The sequence below is a fragment of the Vipera ursinii genome (assembly GCF_947247035.1).
Source record: "Vipera ursinii genome assembly, chromosome: 3".
Lineage (NCBI taxonomy): Eukaryota > Metazoa > Chordata > Lepidosauria > Squamata > Viperidae > Vipera > Vipera ursinii.
This window is the reverse complement of record NC_139516.1, coordinates 127,580,891-127,603,395: the sequence shown is the minus strand read 5'-3', so window position 1 is coordinate 127,603,395 and position 22,505 is coordinate 127,580,891. Positions and strand designations below refer to the sequence as shown.

Sequence of the window (22,505 nt, the reverse complement as noted above, 5' to 3'; positions counted from 1 at the left end):
TTTCTGAACTTTTAAGATGCTCCAATAGAGGGTTTGTGTTGTGTTGGTATACAGGGCATAGATTTATGTCTAGAAAACATGTTGAACTGTTTCTTTAATGCTTTACATTGTGAAAATGAGTTCAACCAATGCCACTATCAATTCTTTTTAAAATAAATATTTTTTGCCATTGATTCTTATCAGGAATCAATCATAATCTGAATACAACTAGATAGAACAGTCAAGAAAGGAAGATTCTCAGTGTCATTTAGAACAAAAGATCTCTGCACAGAATCTTTATGCAGAAGAAAATTTCATCCAAAATTTCTGGCTCTTATTTTTTAATTAATAGCAAAGCTTGAAACGAAATATGAAAGCCTTACCCATCAAACTTGGGCTACGTTTAGCAATAAGGAAGTGGGAAAATCCCATTTTTAATAATGTAATGGAAACAGAGTTGGATACAAGGCCGTGGCTAGGAAATTATCCTTTCATGTTGCATTGGCTTTCTTTTCTTAATTGCAGGAGGGGATAATGTTGAGGCTATTCATTTAGCCATCTCTGACTCTCAGCAGTTCTGTGGACCAGCTCTCATTTTTCAGCTGATTTATCTTTTTTGGTTTACTTACATTTTAATTAACTTTTTTTTTTTTGCTGATTCCAACTCTTCTCCTTATAAGTAGAGTTGTCAGACGCAACATCCTGTAGGGTTCTCACTGACTTTTGGGAGTAGCTGATTCCTACTCCTGGTGAGAGAAGTTGTTCCCTTCCTTTAAAAAGACAAAATCTGAAAAGTCACATAATTGTCAGTGAGGTTTCATTTTATTTTTTTCTTTCTGTTCCCATCTTTGGTGTTGTTATGGCTTTTGTGGGGATTAAGACTAATTATTGCGTTTCTCTTTCAGCTTTTTAAAATGACCAGTGGAGAGTTGCCTTTCCAATATGACATCGGAAGAAGAAGGAATTATAAAGGGCGTGGCCAGGAAGTGCAAATTCAGAACATCAAAGCATATGTTTGTCAACCTGCTTCTGATACAAACAAAGCTGTGATTTTGGTTCATGACATATTTGGGTGGCAATTCCCAGACACTAGATATGTTGCTGATATAATTGCTTCCAATGGATACACGTAAGCATGGGTTCCTATTATTCCAAGAATGTAAAAAATGTATAAGTGAGGGCAGCGATAAATGGTGAGGACTACCATACCTGTGCTACAACAGTCTGACCAGCCTTTAGACTGCAGGAAAGGGACACAGGCACTTGTTTTGCCTAGTGTCAGTCATATTTTTCAGCCCAGATATAGTAGACCTAATTTAGAAGTATGAATAAATTGCATGATAGCAAATAGAGATATGTGTATTCTTATTTAGCTTATGTAATCAACACTGCCCTGCAGGAATGTAGCAATTTTAAAAAAAAATTTAAAGCCTACATGTAATCATTTATTTAAACTATGCAGTCTTACAGCAATGTCTCAGGATGGCATGTCGTAAATAGCAATTTCAACTGACAGTAAAATGACCTTAGCCAGCAGAGCATGTTTAACGGCCAGCTCTTTATTGCACAAGGAAAGGCAAATAGAGTTGAGGCTATCAGTTGTTCTATAAGGCAGGCACTGCCACAGAGAAGGCATGAGTCCTGGATCCAACAAGATAATAGTGTTTAAGGGAAGGGGCCCAGGGTGTATTTTCCTTGCTAGCCTTGGTGGATGGACAGAGAAGACTGAAGACAAGCAGTTCTGCAGATAGTCTGCACCAACTCTGGCACCATCCAGAGTTCTGGCTTCTTCAGGAGGGGAAGAGATCTGATTCTTTCAAGGCAGGCAGACCTATCCCTCTTGCAAAGAAATATTCATCTCTGCATGAATCTAATGACAGTTCATCTCCTAAAAGACTTTAATCAATTAGGAGAGATATGGATCTAAAACACAAATGGCCAAACTCACGGTTCGAAGGAGTCTGCTCACTTCATCAGAGTCAACAGGTACAAACTCTTCCCCAGATAATTCCTTGGGTAACTCCATAGAACCAATACAGCCAGATTCTATCTCTGAGAAAATCCAAAGGACTTACAGTATATAAAAGATGTCTAGAACAGCCCACGCAGTCCACGCAGCAGACCTGTAAGTATTCCCTAGGACTCTCCTTCCCCACAATCGATGGGGATATTCTAAAAATAGACACAGCTTAGTATTTTGCAGATGCAGTAAGGGTGGAACAATAGCTACATATTGCCAGCATTATTGCCATGAGGCAATCCTTCAAGGAAACTCTTATCTCTGTTTGGGGCATTCACACAATTTTCTTATTGTGGTAGTCTATTACACTGAGACATTGTCCAGAACTCCTCTGAAACCAGGAGCCATCCTGGATCCATGTGTGTAGACTCCTCATAGCTGTCACCCCAAACCAAGGCTGTTGTCATCCTCTAATTCCCATTCTCAAGAGGCCAAACTGTGTACCAGAGCTCTAAGAACAACCCCAAATAATTGTTTTAAAAACCATTCAGCTTCCTTTTCCAACAAAATGTTTATTATATTTACAGCTCCCCCACTAAAATAAAATTAATGTTGGCAGAATCATGCCTATATATTGCACCTGCATAGATGGGACCAAGAAGTTTAACAAAATCTTTAACAAAATCTCCCAGCCAGATGGTGCCGCTTGCCAGGAAATAGACCTCTTTTATGTCCAAATATAATGCAAAGGCTTAATGCATATTATTATTAATATATCCACTAAAGCTGCAATCATAAAGAGATTACATAAACCAGTTTTTTTGGGTTCACAAAAGCAAAATTATTTGGCAGCCTTCCTTTGAAAAGAATACAATATTAAAATGAATACAATATTAAAATCCCATCAAACAATCATGAGAAGTGGTAATGGTTGTGAATATGTTCATTTTAATTTTTAATACACTATAACCCATGCAAACAAAATCTCTTTTGGGGGTCCTCTGTACTTTTTTTTTATTTAAAAAGTTTTACAATACATTTTAACTTTAATCCCCCCCTCCCCCACCCCTATCCAACCCTCCCTGTCCCTTTCCCCCACTCCCTCCCCCCCCCCCCGACTTCCCAGAGCTAAATACAGGGCATAAAATCAAAAAACAAACATAAACACCCCTATGTTATCAACAATAAACTATAAATTCTATCTCTCTCTAGCTCATATAAAATGAATACAAACAATATTAACTTTACAAATAAAGTAAAGAAAAAAAAGAGGAAAACAGAAAAAAAGCTTTACTCAAAATAAATTTTCTTAATCCCAGTCCTTATTCATATTAATTTCAAAAAAAAGAAAAAAGAAAAGAAAAGAAAAAGAAAAAAACTTTCACCTGCTATTTGCATTCTCCCACCTTTCTCTAATTTCCAAACAAATTCTCAATTACACGCCAAAAGCGCCTATCTCTGTTAATCTTAATAATCTCCAACCAAACTAAACTACGATCAAAAATAGTTCTTGCACGTATCACGCCAAATGTCTCGCAGTTCCAAATCATCCTTAAGTTCAAATAAAAGTTCAAATACAAAGAATATATTAAAAAGGCAGTAAGACAACTTGTTGTTAATTCTTAGTTCAACACATACTTTAAGTCCATTACCCTAATATACTTTTCTAACAAGCAATCTTAAATTGTGTAAAATATTAACAAAAAGAAGAAAAAAAAAGAAAAAAAACCTTCTTTCTCCTCTATAATAATTTTACTCCATTGACATTCTAATCTAAAAATTAATCAGCAATCTTAACGCCCCAAAACTTTTGGAGCACCTCTGTCATGACCCCCAAAACTTCTTTAGACCGCTCCTCTCTCACATCTTCACTGTAAGCACGCTTTGGAGATTCCATAACTTTCTGCTGATCTTGCTCTTGCTCTCGTCTCGCTCTTCTTAGGGCGGCACGCGTCATCTTCTGGCCTCCTGCAGCAACCGATGAAACTGTGACTTGATCCCCTCCAACACCATTGTCCTCTGTCTGTCTATCTGTAACATCTTGAGGCTTTCCCCCACCGTATCCTTTTGCAACTTCCAAAAATGATAGGGGGGTTGCTTTTAACACATTACTATAAAAATCACGTGCCTGAGCCACAGTAACCAAACGATGTCTTTTACCTTCATACGTCGCCACCAATCCAACTGGAATCTCCCATCTAAACTTAATATCACATTTCTTAAGTTCCTATACCAGAAATGCAAAATCTTTCCTTCTCCTTAGGATCTTCGGAGGGATCTCTTTTAAAACCAAAACTTCTTGCTCAGCCAGTACCAAATTAGTATCATAAGCAGCTTGAATAACTTCATCTCTCATTGCTCTCTTTGTAAAATAGACCACCACATCTCTGGGTAACTTCCTCTGTCTTGCAATCCATGAATTTACACGAAAAACTTTGTCCATATTTCCCTCAATTTCAGATGCTGACTGGCCCAGTACCCCTTCCAGAGCCTCAGAAATCAGCTGCTTTAAATCTTCTTTACCATTCTCCTTTAAACCCCTAATTCTTAGCATGCTGCATCTGATTATACTGAACAAGGCTCAATTCTTCGTCCATTTTATCCCTTATATTTTCATTTTCTAATACCTTTGCTTCTAATATAGAGTTCTTTTGACTGAGATCCTCCACTTTTATATCCAGCTGTAGCACACATTCAGCTACGGATTCAACCTTAGACAAAACGTCCACCCTCATTGCTCTCAGCTTCTCTTCTATCTTCTTCTCCAATTTCTCCATTTTCTCCATTTTCTCCTCCAGCTTTTTCAACTTTTCATCCATCATATCAGACATCAATTGTACATGCTTTCCAAGAGCATCTTGTAAATCCTTAAGCGTTAATGCCGGGGCAGATGCAGGAGGAAGCAAAGCTTGCAATGAGGTCTGTTGCACCAGGGAAGACCCCACATTCCGAAGAGCTTTAGAAGTTTTAGCCGCCATCTTCCCCCACTTTCACTTATTACTCAGTTTCACTTTGAAGCTATAAAATCCATTGAGCTAGAGAGTAAAAATAAAGAGTCCACTTCACCTTGACCTCCTGTATCGCTCTGCCTGCTTCTTGATAATCAAAAGTATTTCCATTTGGCAGGGGTGGTTGCTAACGCCTGGCTCTGCTCCAATAATCCCAGAGCAGAGGCGTTGCGCAGCTCGGAGCAACCCAGGCTTCGGGGGGGCTCATCCTTCAGCCACCCAAGCTCTCAGCTCAGGCAGCCCCAGAGAGCTCAACCCCTACCTGGGGCCTCACCCCCTCCTCTTCTCCCGAGGAGGGGGCTTCAAATCCATCTAAACAGCTGATCGGCGCTGTTTACGATGGAAAAACACAGCTGCGGAGCGGGCAGCCCGAAAACGGCTGTCTTTGGCGTCGCGTCGCCACCGGAAGTCAAGGGGGTCCTCTGTACTTTTTGAAAGTGGGAAAGGTTCCTGAGAGAAAAAGGTTTAAGAAATGCTGATCTAAGCATTAGATTAATTGCATTTAGTGGAAATTCCTTCTAAGTAAGAAAATTGCTGGATATATTAAAAATTAGAAATGTATTATTTAACTTCATTTTTAGTGGTTAAATTTAATATTTTGTTTTTACGTTTTTTTAACAATTTATAGAGTTTCTGAGAGTCAGGAGTATACAAATTTAATAAATATCTACCTAATCTTCTTCATGCTTGTTCCTTTCTTAAGACCTAGCGTGTTTTGTACGTGTTTGTGTGTGTGTGTTGTTTCTATGTTGTTGTAAATACCATACATATTGTTTTAATGCAATGATATTTGTATAGTGTTGATTGGACATGAATAACACTCTTAATGTTTTAGATAACTTAGAGTATTGTAGAAAAATAAAAAAGGAAAAATAAAGAGCTTGGTAATTCAACTGTCACAGAAACCTTCAAATAACTTATTAATGCAATATTCTACAGAACCATCTGCCCAGATTTTTTTCTGGGAAAGGTACCTTGGACACCTAATGATCATTGGCAGAATTTTGGAGACTGGTTGAAGGATCGAGATCCCACGAAAGTGGACAAGTAAGATTAGTATTTATTTAAAAGTAAATGCAACTGATACAGTATGTGTCTGATTAGGAAAACATGTTAATTAAGCAAAACCAGAAAAATATTTGTAATGGAAAGGCAAGCATAGAGCAGGGGAGAGAAGATTGCAGCCTTGATACCCTTGATACCCTTTAAGAAAATATATGCATTAGCTTCACAACAAGTGAAAGAAGGATCAATGTTTTGCAGCTTTAGGATTTATTTATTTTTGTCATTTACATTGGATTCAGCAAAGCATGCGTACATACTTGCATACCATCATACAACTTCTTTTCAGATTAAACAACGTTGCCTTTGGCAGGGCGTTGGACTAGAAGACCTCCAAGATCCCTTCCAGCCTTCCACACTTTTGATTCAAATGCAGACCAGTTGCTGAGCACCTTAGGTGAAGCACCGAAAAAGATTAAGTAGTAGAAGAAAGCAAATAAAGAGAAAAGGAATTATAAACCTAATTTATACCAATACAATTCACTCTAACAATACACCTCACTCTATCTTTGCAAACTCTCTTCGCTTCCACCATATCTGTACACCAGTTCCTACATTACATTTTCTTGTATAAACTTCTTTATTTTTCTTGTTCAGGATCTCATTGATTGCGTTCAACCATGATTTTCTGTGCTTTTCTCCTTTACCTTGGCCAATTCATTCTTTCTTCATTTATCTACTTTGTAATTTTGATCATTTTCATTATCTAACCAAACTACGTCAGTGTATTATACACAACGGAAGCCAGAATTTCTCAAGACAGGAATGTCAGTTGCAACAACAAGTTGACCTTTGACATTTGAGACATGGAAGAAAAATGGCCATTAAGCCATAGAAAGGGAGGAAAAAAACAATGACATGCTACATATAAGAAAGGATTCACCTTCATGTTGTTAAAATACAATCAACTGCTTTAAACAGATTTATTCTTCTTTGCACTGAAGATTTTTATCTCGCTCTGCAATATTGAGAATACACTATTCACAAAAGAATGGGTACCACATGGAACCAAGCACTGCATGTAAAAACATCATCCTTAATAAACATTCTGTTATGGATGGGGTTACTGTACCTGGGCAGCAATTCATCTACTTGATCTAATGATTCACCATTTTTTGTAGCTTATGATAATTTACTCCATTTCCATTGTCAAACACAAACAACGTGGACTTAAATATATTTTCAGATCCATCATGCTTCTAACATTAACTTGCCATTCTTCTGAGAGGTCAATCAACCACAGATTCATTCACATTCATTCATCTCTAGCACCTCTAACATCAAAACAAACATCCATTCATGCATAGGTGGGTTAAACAGGCAAAGGGATATACACATCCTTGTCTTACTCCATGTTCAATATTCATCTGTTCACTAAGTATTCCATTTAGTCTCACATATGGTCTTCTACCACATAGCACTCTTACCATATTTAACAACCAATCTTCAATTCCCTCGTCTCATGAAATGGCCCATTATTCAATCTACTATTCATTTTATAATACAGTATACTTTCTCTAAACTACCAGTATATAATGAATGTTGATATTTATGCACTTCTCAGTAGGCTGCTGAGAAACAAAATCTCTACATTCCTTTCCTGGTATAATACACCTCTCTTATACAGTGCTTCTCAGAGTCTTGTTTTGTCACCACTTACACACTTTCAGTCAGAAATTTGCCACATGCTCTGCCATGCACTCTTAATAAACTAATCCCACAGTAGATTTTGCACTTTTTTTCTTTTCTGTTTGTATAACAAAAATGCCATTATTCTAATCATTTGGCAGAGATGCAATCTTCACTTTAAATAAGTTACACAACTGCTCTTTGATATGCCACCCATGCCTAAAGCATTCAACATTCTCTCAACAATCATGAGATCATTTTTATCATTATTCAACATCAATATTTAAAGTTCTTATTTCAGTTCTGGAAGATATAACTATCATTTCTATACACATTTCTCCAATATTTCTCCCATCATTTTTCTTCGTTAGTCACCCAGATACAAACCTCTTGTTCATCTGCTTCCAAAATATTTTCTTCATTCAATTACTGTGCATTTTATACATCAACCAGGATTGGTTAGGTTAGTATTGACATCTGCTGTGACCTAATGTGTGAATGGTGCTTCACTACCTGTCTAAGATTGCATATATAGGGGAAATGAAAATATATCACACACTAGAGATTTTTAGTGTTACTCTTGTGCTGCAAGTTACATCTAGACTTGTAGATCAGAGTTTCCCCAACCTTTCCGGGTTGGTGGCCCGGAGGGAGGAGAGGGGGGAAAGAGAATAGTTTTGTGGGAAGGGTAGGTTGCTCATGTGAGTGGGGTTGAGAGCACCTGTGACAGTCATGTGAGGCCTGCACAGTTGGGCTCTGAGGGCCTACGACTCTCACATGAGTGGGGCTGTGCGTGGGCATGAACAGGCATCCACCACCCAGCCACTTGTGGAGCCCGGTTGCGAATAGGCCACAGATTGGTAGTGGGCCATGGATCACAGGTTGGGGACCCCTGTTTACATATCTCTGTGAAGCTATACCATTTTTATTGGTGAACTGTACAACCTAACTAAGTGATTGGATGAAGGATGATGCAAGCAATGTTTTCATGAAAAAAATTACCTCTAAATTATATAGCCACACATACAGGTAGTCCTCAACTTATGACCATAATTGAGCCCAAATCTTCTGTTGCTAAGTGAGGCATTTGTTAAGTGAATTTTGCTCCATTTCATGACCTTTCTTGCCACAGTTGTTAAGTGAATCACTGCAGGTGTTAATAACACGGTTGTTAAGTGAATCTGGCTTCCCCATTGACTTTGCTTGCCAGAAGGTCGCAAAAGGTGATCACATAACCCCAGGACACTGCAACCGTCATAAATAGGAGTCAGTTGCCAAGCCTTTGAATTTTGATCACGTGACCATGGGGAGGCTGCAACGCATAAGTGTGAAAAATGGTCACAATGCACTTTTTTCATTTTTTCCATTAAACAAACTTTGTAAGTTGAGGTCTACCTGTATTGCATTGTTTTGAATGTAGAAAAAAATATATATACTGTAGTTCCATTTCTCTTCTCCTTTCTTGTTTGCATATACAATATATTCACTTAATGGCTTTTTTTAAACCTAGAGTGATTTTAAATCTCTCTCTCTCTATTGTTAAAATCTTATACTTAATGCAACAGAATCACCAAAATCAGCAGCCACTGAAACTTCATTATGCAAGTTAAAAATAGGCATCTTTATAAAGATTTAAAATAGTACCAAGACATTTTTTTAAAAAAATATTTTTTTAAAAAAATAAATTTTATTGGAAGTTCAAAAATATACGTCATGTTCTTAACATTTTAATATGTCTGTAATAGTAAAACAGTTCAGTACTTTGGCTTATCAAACAATGGATTTTATCAGACATCTTTTCAAGTAAATCTGTAGACCAGAATTCTGCCAATTGTGTTTATTGAAAAACACCTTTCTTGGATACTTTGCATTTTTTAAAATTCCTTTAGAATGGAATGGAATTCAGTGGACATGAGCAGTTAATGATAGCTAAAAGTAGCATAAGGGACGCGGTGGCTCAGTGGGTTAGGATGCTGAGCTTGTCAATCAGAAGGTCGGCAGTTTGGCGGGTCGAATCCCGAGTGCCGTGTAACAGAGTGAGCGCCTGTTACTCGTCCCAGCTTCTGCCAACCTAGCAGTTTGAAAGCACGTAAAAATGCAAGTAGAAAAATAGGGACCACTATGGTGGGAAGGTAACAGCGTTCCATGCGCCTTTGGCATCTAGTCATGCCGGCCACATGACCACGGAGACGTCCTCGGATAAGCACTGGCTCTTTGGCTTTGAAACGGAGATGAGCACCAGCCCCTAGAGTCGGAAACGACTATCACACATGTGCAGGGGAACCTTTACCTTTACCTTTACCTAAAAGTAGCAGGTTGGGGCATGAGCAAGGCATTTCATAATATGCCACCTTCAACTCAAATTAAGACATACTCCAGTACCAAGGCAACCTATCCTTGCTGTTTGGCTCTCTGAACACAAAGATTTTGGAAGCTTCCCAAAGTAAAGGAAGAAGAACAGTTTAAAAAAAAACTAATTTTCTATAAAAGTGATTAAACAGGGCAAAGGGATAATAAGACTCCAACATTCTGTTGTAGTTGTGCAGGTTATAAAATTTCAATTAATGTGGGTTTCAGCTTTCTAGAATATGATAAAGTATTTGTCATTGGTGCATTTATTTGTAAATGAATATCAAATGCAACAATAGGTTGTTCACAACTGGCATTTAATTTCAGGAAATCCATTCTGAGGACTTGGTAATGTATTGTCATCCTTGTAAGAAACCAGCACCTGGGTGGATAATGTTTTACAAGAATTGTTTTTAATTAGTAGGGAAGATACATTTTGATAACCGTGGAGTTTGTTAACTCCACTTTTGTTTATGCATCTCATTTTTTTTAGGACAGTTGATACGGTCTTGAACTATTTAAAAGAGCAGTATAATGCAATCAAGATTGGTATTGTTGGATTTTCCTGGGGTGGAATGGCTGTACATCATGTGATGCTAACAAATCCCAAATTAAAGGCTGGAGTCTCCCTCTACGGTAACAAAGGACGCTTATTAATTTTTCAGTTTCTAAATATTTGAACAGTATTAAATTGTTGTTCGTAAGGATAAACTGCACTAAGAACTTTTACAAGCTGAATGCTCTGTTTCTGTCTCTCTCACAAACAAGGGGCATATCTACACTACATATGTTGTCTAATTGCCCCATTACCAGACAGGCACACAATTTCTTCTGGAAGGCAAAAATGGATGTTATCATCCAAACTCACTGTCCGAGACCTCAGGTTGCATTTTTCTGCTGTATTTCACTTTTGAAGTACACATTTGTATGTTATGTCTCCTTTAAGCTTTTATCCATTTCAAATAACCTGCTTCAGTTTGTTCCTGAGGTAACTGTTGCAATTTGTTGGACAGTTCACAGAGGAAAGAACACTCTTTCAGCTGAGTCATTGACAGCCTGCTGATCATGTTTTTAAAAGCTCCTTTAAAAAAAAACATGTGTTCTGACATAGTGTAATGGCTCTAACTCTTGTTTTACAAATAGAAGATTGTTTAAAATCAGCAGAAATGCTTTTTTTTTAAAAAAAAAATACTATTTTCTACTCTACTATTTTCTTTGCTTCCTACTTTTTCTTGTATGTTTTTGTAAAGCAGCGAACTGTTTTTGTTCCTGGGAAGAAGGAAAATGCCCAAGATTTTATTGCTTCTGTCATTTCCACTTTTCTCAGAAAAACTTAAGAAAATTCAGTAAGATGAAAAAAAAATACATTCCTGTTTTATTATCAAATATATACAACATAATCTTATGAATGTTTACTTCTCCTTATCCCCAATAATCATACAGGTGATCCTCAGCCTATGACCACAAATAAGCCCAACATTTCTGTTGCTAAGCAACATAGTTGTTAAGTGAGTTTGGCCCCATTTTAGGATCTTTCTTGCCCCAGTTGTTAAGTGAATCGCTGCAGTTGTTTAGGTTAGTAACACAGTTGTTAATTGAATCTGGTTTCCCCATTGACTTTGCTTGTCAGAAGGTCACAAATGGTGATCCCATGACCCTGGGACACTACAACCATCATAAATATGAGTCAGTTGCCGAGGTTCTGAATTTTGATCACATGACCATGGGGAGGCTGCAACGCTCATAACTGGGAAAAACAGACAAGTCACTTTTTTCAGTGCTGTTGTAACTGAATGGACACTAAATGAATGGTTGTAAGTCAAGGACTAGCTATATATACTGTAGGATATTCTCTTGGGTTGTCTCACTGTTTTTCAAGGGTACTTAAGTTGAAAGGCTTCGGCCCAAGCTCTCAAAAACCTGCACAGCCCCCTAACCCAACAACATGCGTGCATGCACATGTGCATGTGTGCGCACACGCGCACACACACACACACACACACAAACACACAGATGTTCAGAAAGACCCACCCATTAACAAGTGCTTTTCTGAAATATAAAAGCAAGAGTGTATGGCAGCAAAGGACTGGTATAGTTAGGGAATATATCTTAGATTACCATCATGTCAAGCCAGCATAAGCACAGGTATTGCCCAAGGGAATATCCTACTGTATGTGTGTTTATCTGAGAGAAGGGGAAGTAAACATGCAAAATATTATGTTGTATATACTGGAATGTATCCTTTGGCTAGCCTATTGATATTTCTTTTCAAAAAGTGGAAATAACAGAAGCAGTCTTATTGCAAGTAACAAAAATAGTTCCTTTGATTTACCTCAATGTAATGCTATTATAATAATTTTTCATCTATTTATGCCAAAAATATGAACAGCTTCTCACTGATCACCCCTGGCAAATAAAAATACTAGCAGATAGATAGGAAAGCTTTATAAAAGTGGTTTATTTCATCATTATATCATAAATGACAAATACAAATAAGTAAAATGATGGCTGAAATTATTTTTTTTGTAGATTCAATACAAGACTGAGCATCATAATATTTGCATAGTACACACTGCTTCTTCATTCTTTAGACTGTTCCACAGGTGGTTTGATTTGTGAAGAGTGTATGCCCTTTAGAAACCAAATATATGCCCCAAAGTCTGTAAATATATTTTACAACTCACGCTCTTCAAATAATTGCAGAAACAATCTACTGAAAGCCCAAAGTTTAATTCTTTTTGTACATATCAAGCTGGTGCAGGTTTGCAATCCTGAAAGGGAACTGGTATCTTGGATGTACTGCAGAGAAAATAATACATTTTTAATAGGACTATGGCAGGTGATCTATATAATTTAGTACATTCTAGGAATTGGGGACACACCTGTAATCATAGAAATTACAGGAATTGACTGTCACTAAATTCTGTTTTCAAAATCAATAAATAAGGTATATATATAAGATGTCCTTGGCCCTGCAGCTCATATTGAAACTGTACCCACATAAATCACTGCAGAACCACCTGAGTCTCAAATTATACTTTAAAATGTCTGCATCATCATCAAATAACATAATAATTAAGATCAATGGAGTATTCGTCCTCTAATTATATAGTTTGCCTTGGAAAAAATGTAGTTTTAATGTAATTTCTCTTCTTTTAGGAATTATTAGAGATTCTGAAACTAGATATAATTTACTGAATCCTACTTTTTTCATTTTTGGCGAGAAAGATCACACCATTTCTCTTGAACAGGTAAATAATTATTTTCAGATTCTAAATAGCTTTATGACTGATATCTCTGCAATACACTTAGAGAATTAGTGGAAATGAGGTATAAGCATTGCAGGGGATCCTTATTTTCATTTAAGAATCATTCTGAAAAATGTGTCTGCTCTTACTGTAGAATAACCAGTGGGAACATTTACCTAGCAGCAATTAATGTGGTATTGGAGCCCCAGCTGAAAACAACTGCTCACCCACGGTACATTGTGTTTATGTGGAAGAAGGGAATTCCTGCACAGAGGGAGAAATCATTTGAAATCAGTTTAATATTTTCCTGTCCACATGCTTTTCAGCAAGGATAATAATGAGCAGATTTTTTAATAGGAACAGGACTGTCAGTGACAAAATAAATGCTTACAAGCAGAAGATAGCTAAAATGTGAGATTTTCCTAAAAACCTCCCCTGCAATACAAGGTGTAATTACTCCAAAGCATGTATTCTACTCATTGTGTGCTCAGAGATATTAATTGTACAATATCATTCTGTATATGCGTCCCTTTTCCAAAGACTGAAAATTATTAGGCTGCCTACACTTGACGTTCAGAGTTTGGCTTGCTCAAAACAATCAGATTTTAAAAATTATGATGTTTCTGTTATATACGTTTTACTAGTAGTCCTCTGATTAGGATCACTCATTCAGCAACCATTCAAAGTCATGGCAGCACTGAATAAGGGGTACTTATGACTGTCCTCAAAAATTGTGGCCGTTTCAGCATCCCAGTCACATGAATGCAATTTGGGCAATTGGCAACCAACTTGCAGCATCCAGTGGCCACACGATCACCATTTGCAAGCTTCCCTCTTGGATTCCTACAAGCAAAGTCAATGAAGAAAGATTGCTTTTTCTTCCAAAAAGTCCCCAAATATCATGGAGAATGGAGCCATAGCGGCACAGTGATTAGAATGCAGTATTGAAGGCTGACTCTGCCCACAGCCAGGAGTTCAATCCTGATTGGCTCAAGGTTGACTTAGCCTTTCATCCTTCCAAGGTTGGTAAAATGAGGACTCAGATTGTTGGAGGTAATGTGCCGACATCTGTAAACTGCTTAGTGAGTGCTGTAAAGCATTGTGGAGCGATATACAAGTCTAAGTGCTATTGCTACTCTGCCTGTTCTCTGTAGTGGCTCACTTGACACCCCCCCCACTCACTAGTGCTGGCTCAGAGCACCTATCTGAGTGCTGAGCCAGCACTCTGAGCCAAGATGTGCAGTGCTTGCCTGTGGTACTCATCCACCCACAGGTACTCATCACACTCACCAACAGCACCTACCCATACTCCATAGTACTTGTTGTTTACTGGGTTCGTTGCACAGGAATGAAGACGAGGTGAGTGAGTTCAGAAAAAGATCATGGTTTATTGCTTGCAGGATCTGAACTAGAGAACAGGGCTGCAGATGCAGCAATTTATACCCTGGCCCCTAGGCGGCGGCCAATAGGTTTGAAGCAACCTATTGCCGCCTAGGGGCAACCAATTGCAGCGCTGGAGATGGGTTGTCTGAGATGCTGAGAGCCGTTAGCTAGCTCTCTGCTCTAGCAGCCTACCAGCCGTTACCACGTGGTGTTAACAAGCAAGCCCAATACATTACAGTGCCTGCCTGCCTACTTGACTGGGACATGCTTTCAGCATCTCTTCCCACAATACAATTATGTGAGGTCCTTATTTAAAACCTGTACAGTCCTTGCTTAACAATGTCAACAGGGACTGCCAGGATTGCGGATGTCAGTGTTCTGTTCCCCCTCCCTCAAGGTACAAACAGCCAGACAAGCAGGTACGAAACAAAAGGGTTAATTCTTTATATTACAATATAATTGCTGTCCGATAAAGTCTTGGCAGCAAGCTACCCACAGTCAGCCAAAAATAAGCTAGTTATCTCAAAAGTTCACTAACATGAGATAACTGCCAACAAGTAATTCCAAGAAAGTCCAGACAAACAAACCCAAAAGCAGAAATGAAGAAGCGTAGTCACGAAATCCAGACCAGGGTTCACACAGGTAGAGAAATCTGACAGACGTGACCAGAAGCTGTGGTGAATTAATTGTTCGTCACAAAGTTCTGAGAGCAGCCACACCCCCTTTTGTACCTTGTGGGGTGTGGCTCAATGACTCAGCTACTCCCTGGCCCTCCTTCTCATCCTACGTTGCTGCAAACGCTTGGCCCTGCGTCTTTCTTGAGGGTCTAGCCATGAGTCATCTTCACTAGACTGTATTTGCTGCAGCTGCTCAAGCTCCGTCCCAGCCTGGCTACTCCCAGACTGCTCCTCTCGGCCTTCAGATGGAGACAGAGGCCTTGCCAGAGGGGAGGGTCCCGGAAAGGGAGGCCTTGCCAGTTCCTCCCCATCATCCTCAGAGTCCTCTTCCTGAGTTAGGATAGGCACGGGTTTGGGGCCACAACAGTGAGGTTGTGCTGTATAACCACATTGCTTAGCTGTTATAGTCCCAACTGCCACTGTAATCCAAGGACTACCTGTACTTATCATATAGATTGAGTCCAGAGTGTTGACGTTCCATCATCTTCCTGTTATACAAGGATCCAAAATGCCCTAGTATCAGTGGTGGGATTCAAATATGTGAACAACTGGTTCTCTGTGTGGATGCCGCTTCTGGAAGTCCATTCTGGGCCTAGGCAACAAAAATTTAGCTAGTGTTTCTGCCAAAGTGGAATGAACTGGCTGAATCCCACCACTGCATAGGATTGTATCTACCCTTTTCAGTTCCAGCTCCGCCTGGCTTCTTGATACATATGTACCCCATATTTCCCAAGTGTTGGAAGAAGGAGAGCCACTTCCTGGTTTCCTTTCAAAGCACAATCACTGCTATTCATCATATTTTCTTGTGGAATCCTTGACTACATTGCATGAGGATCCCAGGCTGGCAATTTTATTTGAGGAATTAAATTTAAGAATTCCAAAGCTGTCAGAGATCTCTTGGAGCATCTTGTCCAACTGCATTATCACCAGGTGCAGAAAGCATATTCCTATTTGGATATGATTTTTAAAAAGTCAGAGGTCATAAGATCAATGGTATTTAAAGTAGTATTGCTTAACTTCAGTTCAGGTAGCCTTGATGTTTAAGCAAAATTGTCAAAGAATCCAGGTTATATGCAAACAAATAATTTTAAAAGTGTAATGTTAAAATTTACTGTAAATATGTAATATATTTTTTCTGCTACAGATCTCTTTGCTGGAGAAAAAACTTACAGAATATTGTACAGTAAACTATAAAATTAAAGTATATCCTGGACAAGTTCATGGTTTTGCGCAGTGTAAGCCTGAAGACATGAAGCCTGAAGATGTGCCATATGCTGAAGAAGCAAGAATGGATTTAATACAATGGCTGAACAGATACATTATGTATTAAAGCAATATATCCCATAGTCCCCTAACTTCCACAACAAAATGTCCTTTATTTGTTTCAAAAAAAAGTTATTGTAAAGATTGTAGGGATGCCTATTAGAATCTGGAGAAGGGAAAATGCATTTGAAAGATATGGCAATAATAACCATTGAATATCTGTCATTAATAGATTCATTATCATATTACTCCATTACTCCTATGGAAAATTGTATATACTTGAAGATCTTTTCTACGTTATATACTGTGTTATCTTTGTGTAAAAATATTGACCATTTATACACTTAGCTTTGGGTCTTAGTTCTACTACCACTATAATATCTGGGCTGCAAATATCCAATTTTCTCTATGTCTTTGCTTGTGCTGGTCTAGACTCAAATTAGACATCACCTTGAAGACATACACTTTGTCCCTATAATCTTTCTTCCCTAAGTCCTGCTTTGTGGTAGTTAATCAGTGATAACAGAAATATAATTATTTATCTCTGATGCAATATAAAGCATTGCATTCAAAATTAGAGTTCATCTCAAATTAAATTTTGTTTAATTCCAAGGCAATATAATTCTATAAGTACAATCTTTTTTGAAGATGGAGGAGACAAACTTTTTAAAAAGGCGCAAAGTAAAAAATAAGGCACTATTTAAAAAAAACACCAAAGGGATAAGATGTTTGTAATTTTTTTCTCTCTCTCCAAATAATGGAAAGCTGAGAGTTTTAAAACTAAATTAGGAATACTTGAGCTGGTGATATAATTTGACCTAAAACTTAAATAATATACTGTATATCCAAGTAAAAAATATTTTCTCACACTGACTTTGAGTAAGTTTTTTTTTACTTCATGTTATTAAGATAAGACCTAGACAGCACATTGTTTATTAAGCACTTATGAACTGTAAACTTAAAAAAATAAATAAAACATATTGCAAAAAAGAGTTTTTTTTTCATTACCAGGCAGATGGAGGTATAACCAGCTGTAAATTGTAGAAGTTCATTAAAAGTATGCGGAGATGAGATATAATCTGACAGTCCATCAATCTAACTTAATCAAGTTCTAACTTTCATTTACTATTTTGTTTTTTTAAAAAAATATCTACTTGTTTGCAGCTTACAATGAAAATTATAAGTAAACATTTCACAAGTAATGTGTGGAAAAAAACTAGGTAGCAACTAAATAAAACTTAACCATGGTGTGAATAGCCTACTACAGCAATTTGTCTTCAGAAAGGCAAATGCAAATATTTCTGGTTGGCAGTTTGTATTCCAAAAGATTCCTCACCCATCTAATTTCAGTGCAAATTATATTAAGATTTCCAAGAAACTCTCTTAATCGAGCATGCTTTCTAAAGCTAGCTGAATAGTCTTAGTGCTCCAGAGGAGAAGTAATTCAATGGCTTTGAAGTAGATTTTCACTTTCCAATCTCATCCACCAGCATTTTCTCAACTACTGAAGCTTTCAGATTTTTATTTATTTATTTATTTATTTATTTTATTATATTTATATACCGCCCTTCTCCCGAGGGACTCAGAGCGGTGAACAGGGCACATATAAATAGAGAATACAAAAATTAAAAAGGATTAAATAATAGCCCAGATAAAGACAATAACAATATAAAAAACCCCATTAAAAAACCTAACATCCCCCATCAGGCCAGGCCAGCTTGTTCAAATAAATGGGTCTTCAGACCGCGTCGGAAGGAGCAAAGGTCCGGTGCCATCCGGAGCTCGACCGGCAGCTGGTTCCATAAAGCCGGAGCGCCCACAGAGAAGGCCCTCCCCCTGGGGGCCACCAGCCGACATTCTCTGACTGGAGGCACCCTGAGGAGGCCCTCTCTGTGGGAACACACAGGGCGGAGGGAAGTTGACACCAGCAGCAGGTGGTCCCTGAGGTACTCCGGACCCATGCCATGTAGGGACTTAAAAACCATTACCTGAACCTTGAACCCTTCCCTCTGGCTGACACTCGAAACAAAGCATCAGCAACAGCAATTTGTTTTAGTTCAGCTATGGTTCTTGCAATGAATTCCCATCGCCCAGTACGCTCACACAGAGAAGTCCTCCTCAGGGTACCGTCAGCTAGACAATGTCGGCTTGCGACCCCCAGGGGAAGAGCCTTCTCTGTGGGAGCGCCAGCCCTGTGGAACCAGCTCCCCCCCCCCGAGCTTCGGATGGCCCAAGATCTCCAGTCCTTTTGTCGCGGCCTCAAAACACTCCTTTTCCACCTGGCTGACCTGGACTGACAGGGATTTTAATTATGTTTTTAATTTTTAACTCTAATTTTTAATTTATTTCAATTTTTAATTTTAATTTACTGTACAGAGACCTTTAATTTTTGTTGTTGTTAGCCGCCTTGAGTCCCTTGGGAGATAGGGCGGGATATAAGTCCCATTAATAAATAAATAAATAAATGTAGCGTGGTTGTACACAGAGACGGACACCCAGCTGGGTGATAACTTCTTTATTGAGGTCAGGAACAAGGCTGGGGAAAGGGGGTTACCTGGCATACCTTTATACCTGCCCAGGTGAATACCAACCCATGGATTCAAACCTGGGCTTCCCGCCAGTGCAGGTGCCCAATAGATTTAAACCCTGGCTTCCCGCCAGAGCTGGCCATAGCCCGGGGCTGTCAAACTCGTTCAAACCAGGCTTTCCCGCCAAATGCGGTTATCGCCTGGAGCTGTCCAGCCCCCTGCTGTGCTGACAGCCTGTGTATGCTTTAGCTGCATACACTACAGTTCTGTTGAACTGTGGTAGTTTGTAACACTGAAAGAAAAGATGACTGGTAATATAGACAGAAAAAGAGGTCTCTTTTAAAAACCTGCCCTTTATAGAGTGTATACCAATCAGCATTCCTTTTTGAATTAAAATAAGAAAGGCAAAAGAAATTTGCAGAGTAAAGAGATGCTTTGATTGGTGACCAAAATTAAATGATCCACATCTACTCTTTTTCACAGCCATTCAAAGTACTGTATTTTCCGGCGTTTAAGACGACTGGGCGTATAAGACGACCCCTGACTTTTGAGAAGATTTTCATGGGTAAAAAGTCATCTTATATGCCGGAAACCCTATAGCATTTCAGATAAATGACTGTCCAGTCTCTTCTTAAAAACTTCCAGTGCTGGAGCATTCACCACTTCTGGAGGCAGGTTGTTCCACTGGTTAATGGTCCTCACTGTCAGGAAGTTTCTCCTTAGTTCCAGGTTGCTTCTCTCTTTGGTTAGTTTCCATCTATTGCTTCTTGTCCAGCCTTGTGGTGCTTTGGAGAATAGCTTGACTCCCTCTTCTTTGGGGCAGCCCCTGAGATATTGGAACATGGCTATGTGGACTTGAACTCACAGAATTCCTGGCTGGCTGAGGAATTCTGGGAGATGAAGTCCATGATCCATAAAAGAACCAAGGTTGCCTACCCCTTGACTAGACATACCCAATTCCAGCAACTGTTCTTTGTATGTTTTATCCTCCGGCTAAATCTGGCTGCAACACAAGCCCGATTCAGCCCCGTCTGATGCAGATGGTGCAAAGCCACCCTTTTGAAGCCCAAAGGGGCTTTTCCTTCCACCCACTCTTTGGAATACATGCAAGAGCTGCATTCACACGACGCGCTCTTCCAGGCCAGACTCTGCAAACGGCATGCCAGAAGCTGCAACCACTGTGGGAACTCCGAGTCCCTGCCTTTCGGCAGCCTGCATGGCCAAGCACGATCCGGCTTTGAGATAGCATTTGCAGACGGAGCAGCCGCCACGTCTGGAGCCAAGCCCCGCCCGGGAGGTGGTCGGCCAGGCAGGCCCGGAAGACACGCTGGAGAGCCGGGCTTGGGGTGGCCATGCCGAAGCCAGCTGGCGAGGGCTGCTGTGTGGTCTGTGGGCAAGAGGGGTGCCAGGCCGTAAAGTACCACTGTCCGGGCTGCCAGGAGAGATAGTGGGCAGCAGGGCGCGCTCTGCTTACGCTCAGATGCCGCTTGGGTGAGGGGGAGGGGCTTCCTGCCACTCCCGGGGTCTGGCATTTGCAAGGGGGAGGGGAAGGGGCTTAGAGGCTCTTGGGGGTGGGAAGGGAGGGTCACATTGGAGGGTGGACTGGACTAAGGAGGCTTGAAGTTGCTTTGCAAGAACGGGGGCACTTGATTGATTTATGTACCCTTATTTTCCGGCGTATAAGACGACTGGGCATATAAGACGACCCCCGACTTTTGAGAAGATTTTCATGGGTTAAAAAGTCATCTTATACACCAGAAAATATGGTATATTATACAAAGGAGAAACCACTTGCTTACAGCATCTATAGTAGATATATATTGAGCAAACTGTTTGTTTTCTGTATGCTGGAAGATCATGAACTCAAAAATGGGTTGATTTTTGTAAAAAGTAGAAGAGAAAATAGTCATTTCTCTTTATGTTGAAGATGTCAACTAAGCTTTTAGCCAGATACTGGTGACTGAAATTAAGATAGGTGAAAACAAAGACAAATAAAAATTGAACACTTTGACTAGGAACTGGGGTCCAAGAGGGGTTCCAGATTGTTTATTAGTCTTGCATATGGAAGTGCAACCACATTAAAGACTAAAGATGGGACCAAGGGGTCAAATAAACAATTTGGTTTTGCCATTTGGTCAAGCCCGAACCTGTTCTCCCTCATCCAGGCTCACAAGCCCTGGCCTTGGAAGTACCATCAAGAAGGTTGGCCAACCACAATATAAGGTTTTCTGATGTTTAATTAAAAAAAACCACAACTGGCAGAAAAGAGAATTATGTTTGTAAAAATTGCTTCTATAACAAACCTTTATCCAAAATTGCTGAGCAATGCCGCTTAACATGGAAGAATGATCCAAACCAATTTTTGCATTTAGAAAATGACTTATTTTATGACTAATCTAAAATAGATAGTTCATTTTACAAACTTTGTTGGAAATCCAATAAACTAAAACACATTAAATGTGCACTTTTTGATGTAGCATGCTGAAAGAAATAGGTTTTATCTAGCTTTTGTATTACACATTCAATTGATGAATTGTGTCATTTCGCTAAAATCTATGACACTTCTTAAAAAAATGTTAAATTCATTTTTTTAAAAAAAATCAATTTTAATGCCGAAACAAAAGTACTGAACTTCTTTAGTTTTTATCTTCAGAAAGGAAACAGAGAGAGATCTACCTCAGTATTTACTGAAAAGGCAGAGATAATCATGATAAAAACAATGTGTACGGTATAATTATAGTTGCTTACTTATTAAGTTTTCATTCCTTCATGCTGAGTAATTCTTATTCATTGTCTTTTCATTCCTTCATAGAAAATAATATACTGTAAGTAAATCTCCCTAATTTTATTCAGCCAGTTTTTATAAAGCTACTTTTATTCAAAAGACACTGTATACTAGAACATCTCAAATTTGGCTTCTAGAAATCATTTCAGAAGGCAAACACATGTAAGAATTAAACAGAACAGCACATGTAGGATTTGAGATTAAATCCCTGTTTAGGATGGAATCAAATGTGGCTTCTTTGGAGTGGCTGTCCACTTCTCTTCATTTGGAGGTATTACGAAGAAGGATTTGTTACCAATAATGCATCCTTTCAAAATGAAGCCACTTCCTGTTAATCTTTTGCCACCGAGGACAACCTACTAGAATAGATATTATTAGCATGACCTAGTTTCCAAGCTATGAAGGCACAAATTGTGAGCTCTAGGCCAGAATGGAAAGAACGGCCCACAGATTCTTTGCTAGATTGAACTGAGCCCAGACATTGAAGCTGCAATGTCCAAAGCAATATTCATATCTATTTATATATATAAGGTTTGAGGATCCAGTGTATCAGGTATCCAAGTGATCACCTACCCACTTGTATGGACATCCCCATGCATTTGCAAAGTGGGGGTTTTGGGTTTTTTTTGGAAAA

General features: G+C 39.0%; 1 protein-coding gene across 1 annotated transcript; it reads left to right on the top strand.

Moving 5' to 3' along the window:
• Positions 1–852: 852 nt before the first annotated feature.
• Positions 853–16,625, top strand: LOC310637668 (carboxymethylenebutenolidase homolog; the record flags this gene model as incomplete). The annotated part of the gene is made up of 5 exons (XM_083358171.1): positions 853–1,108; positions 5,887–5,994; positions 10,481–10,623; positions 13,147–13,238; positions 16,440–16,625. Exons 1-5 carry the CDS (start codon positions 894–896, stop codon positions 16,623–16,625), a joined length of 744 nt encoding a protein of 247 aa, XP_083214297.1. The 5' UTR covers positions 853–893.
• Positions 16,626–22,505: the final 5,880 nt, after the last annotated feature.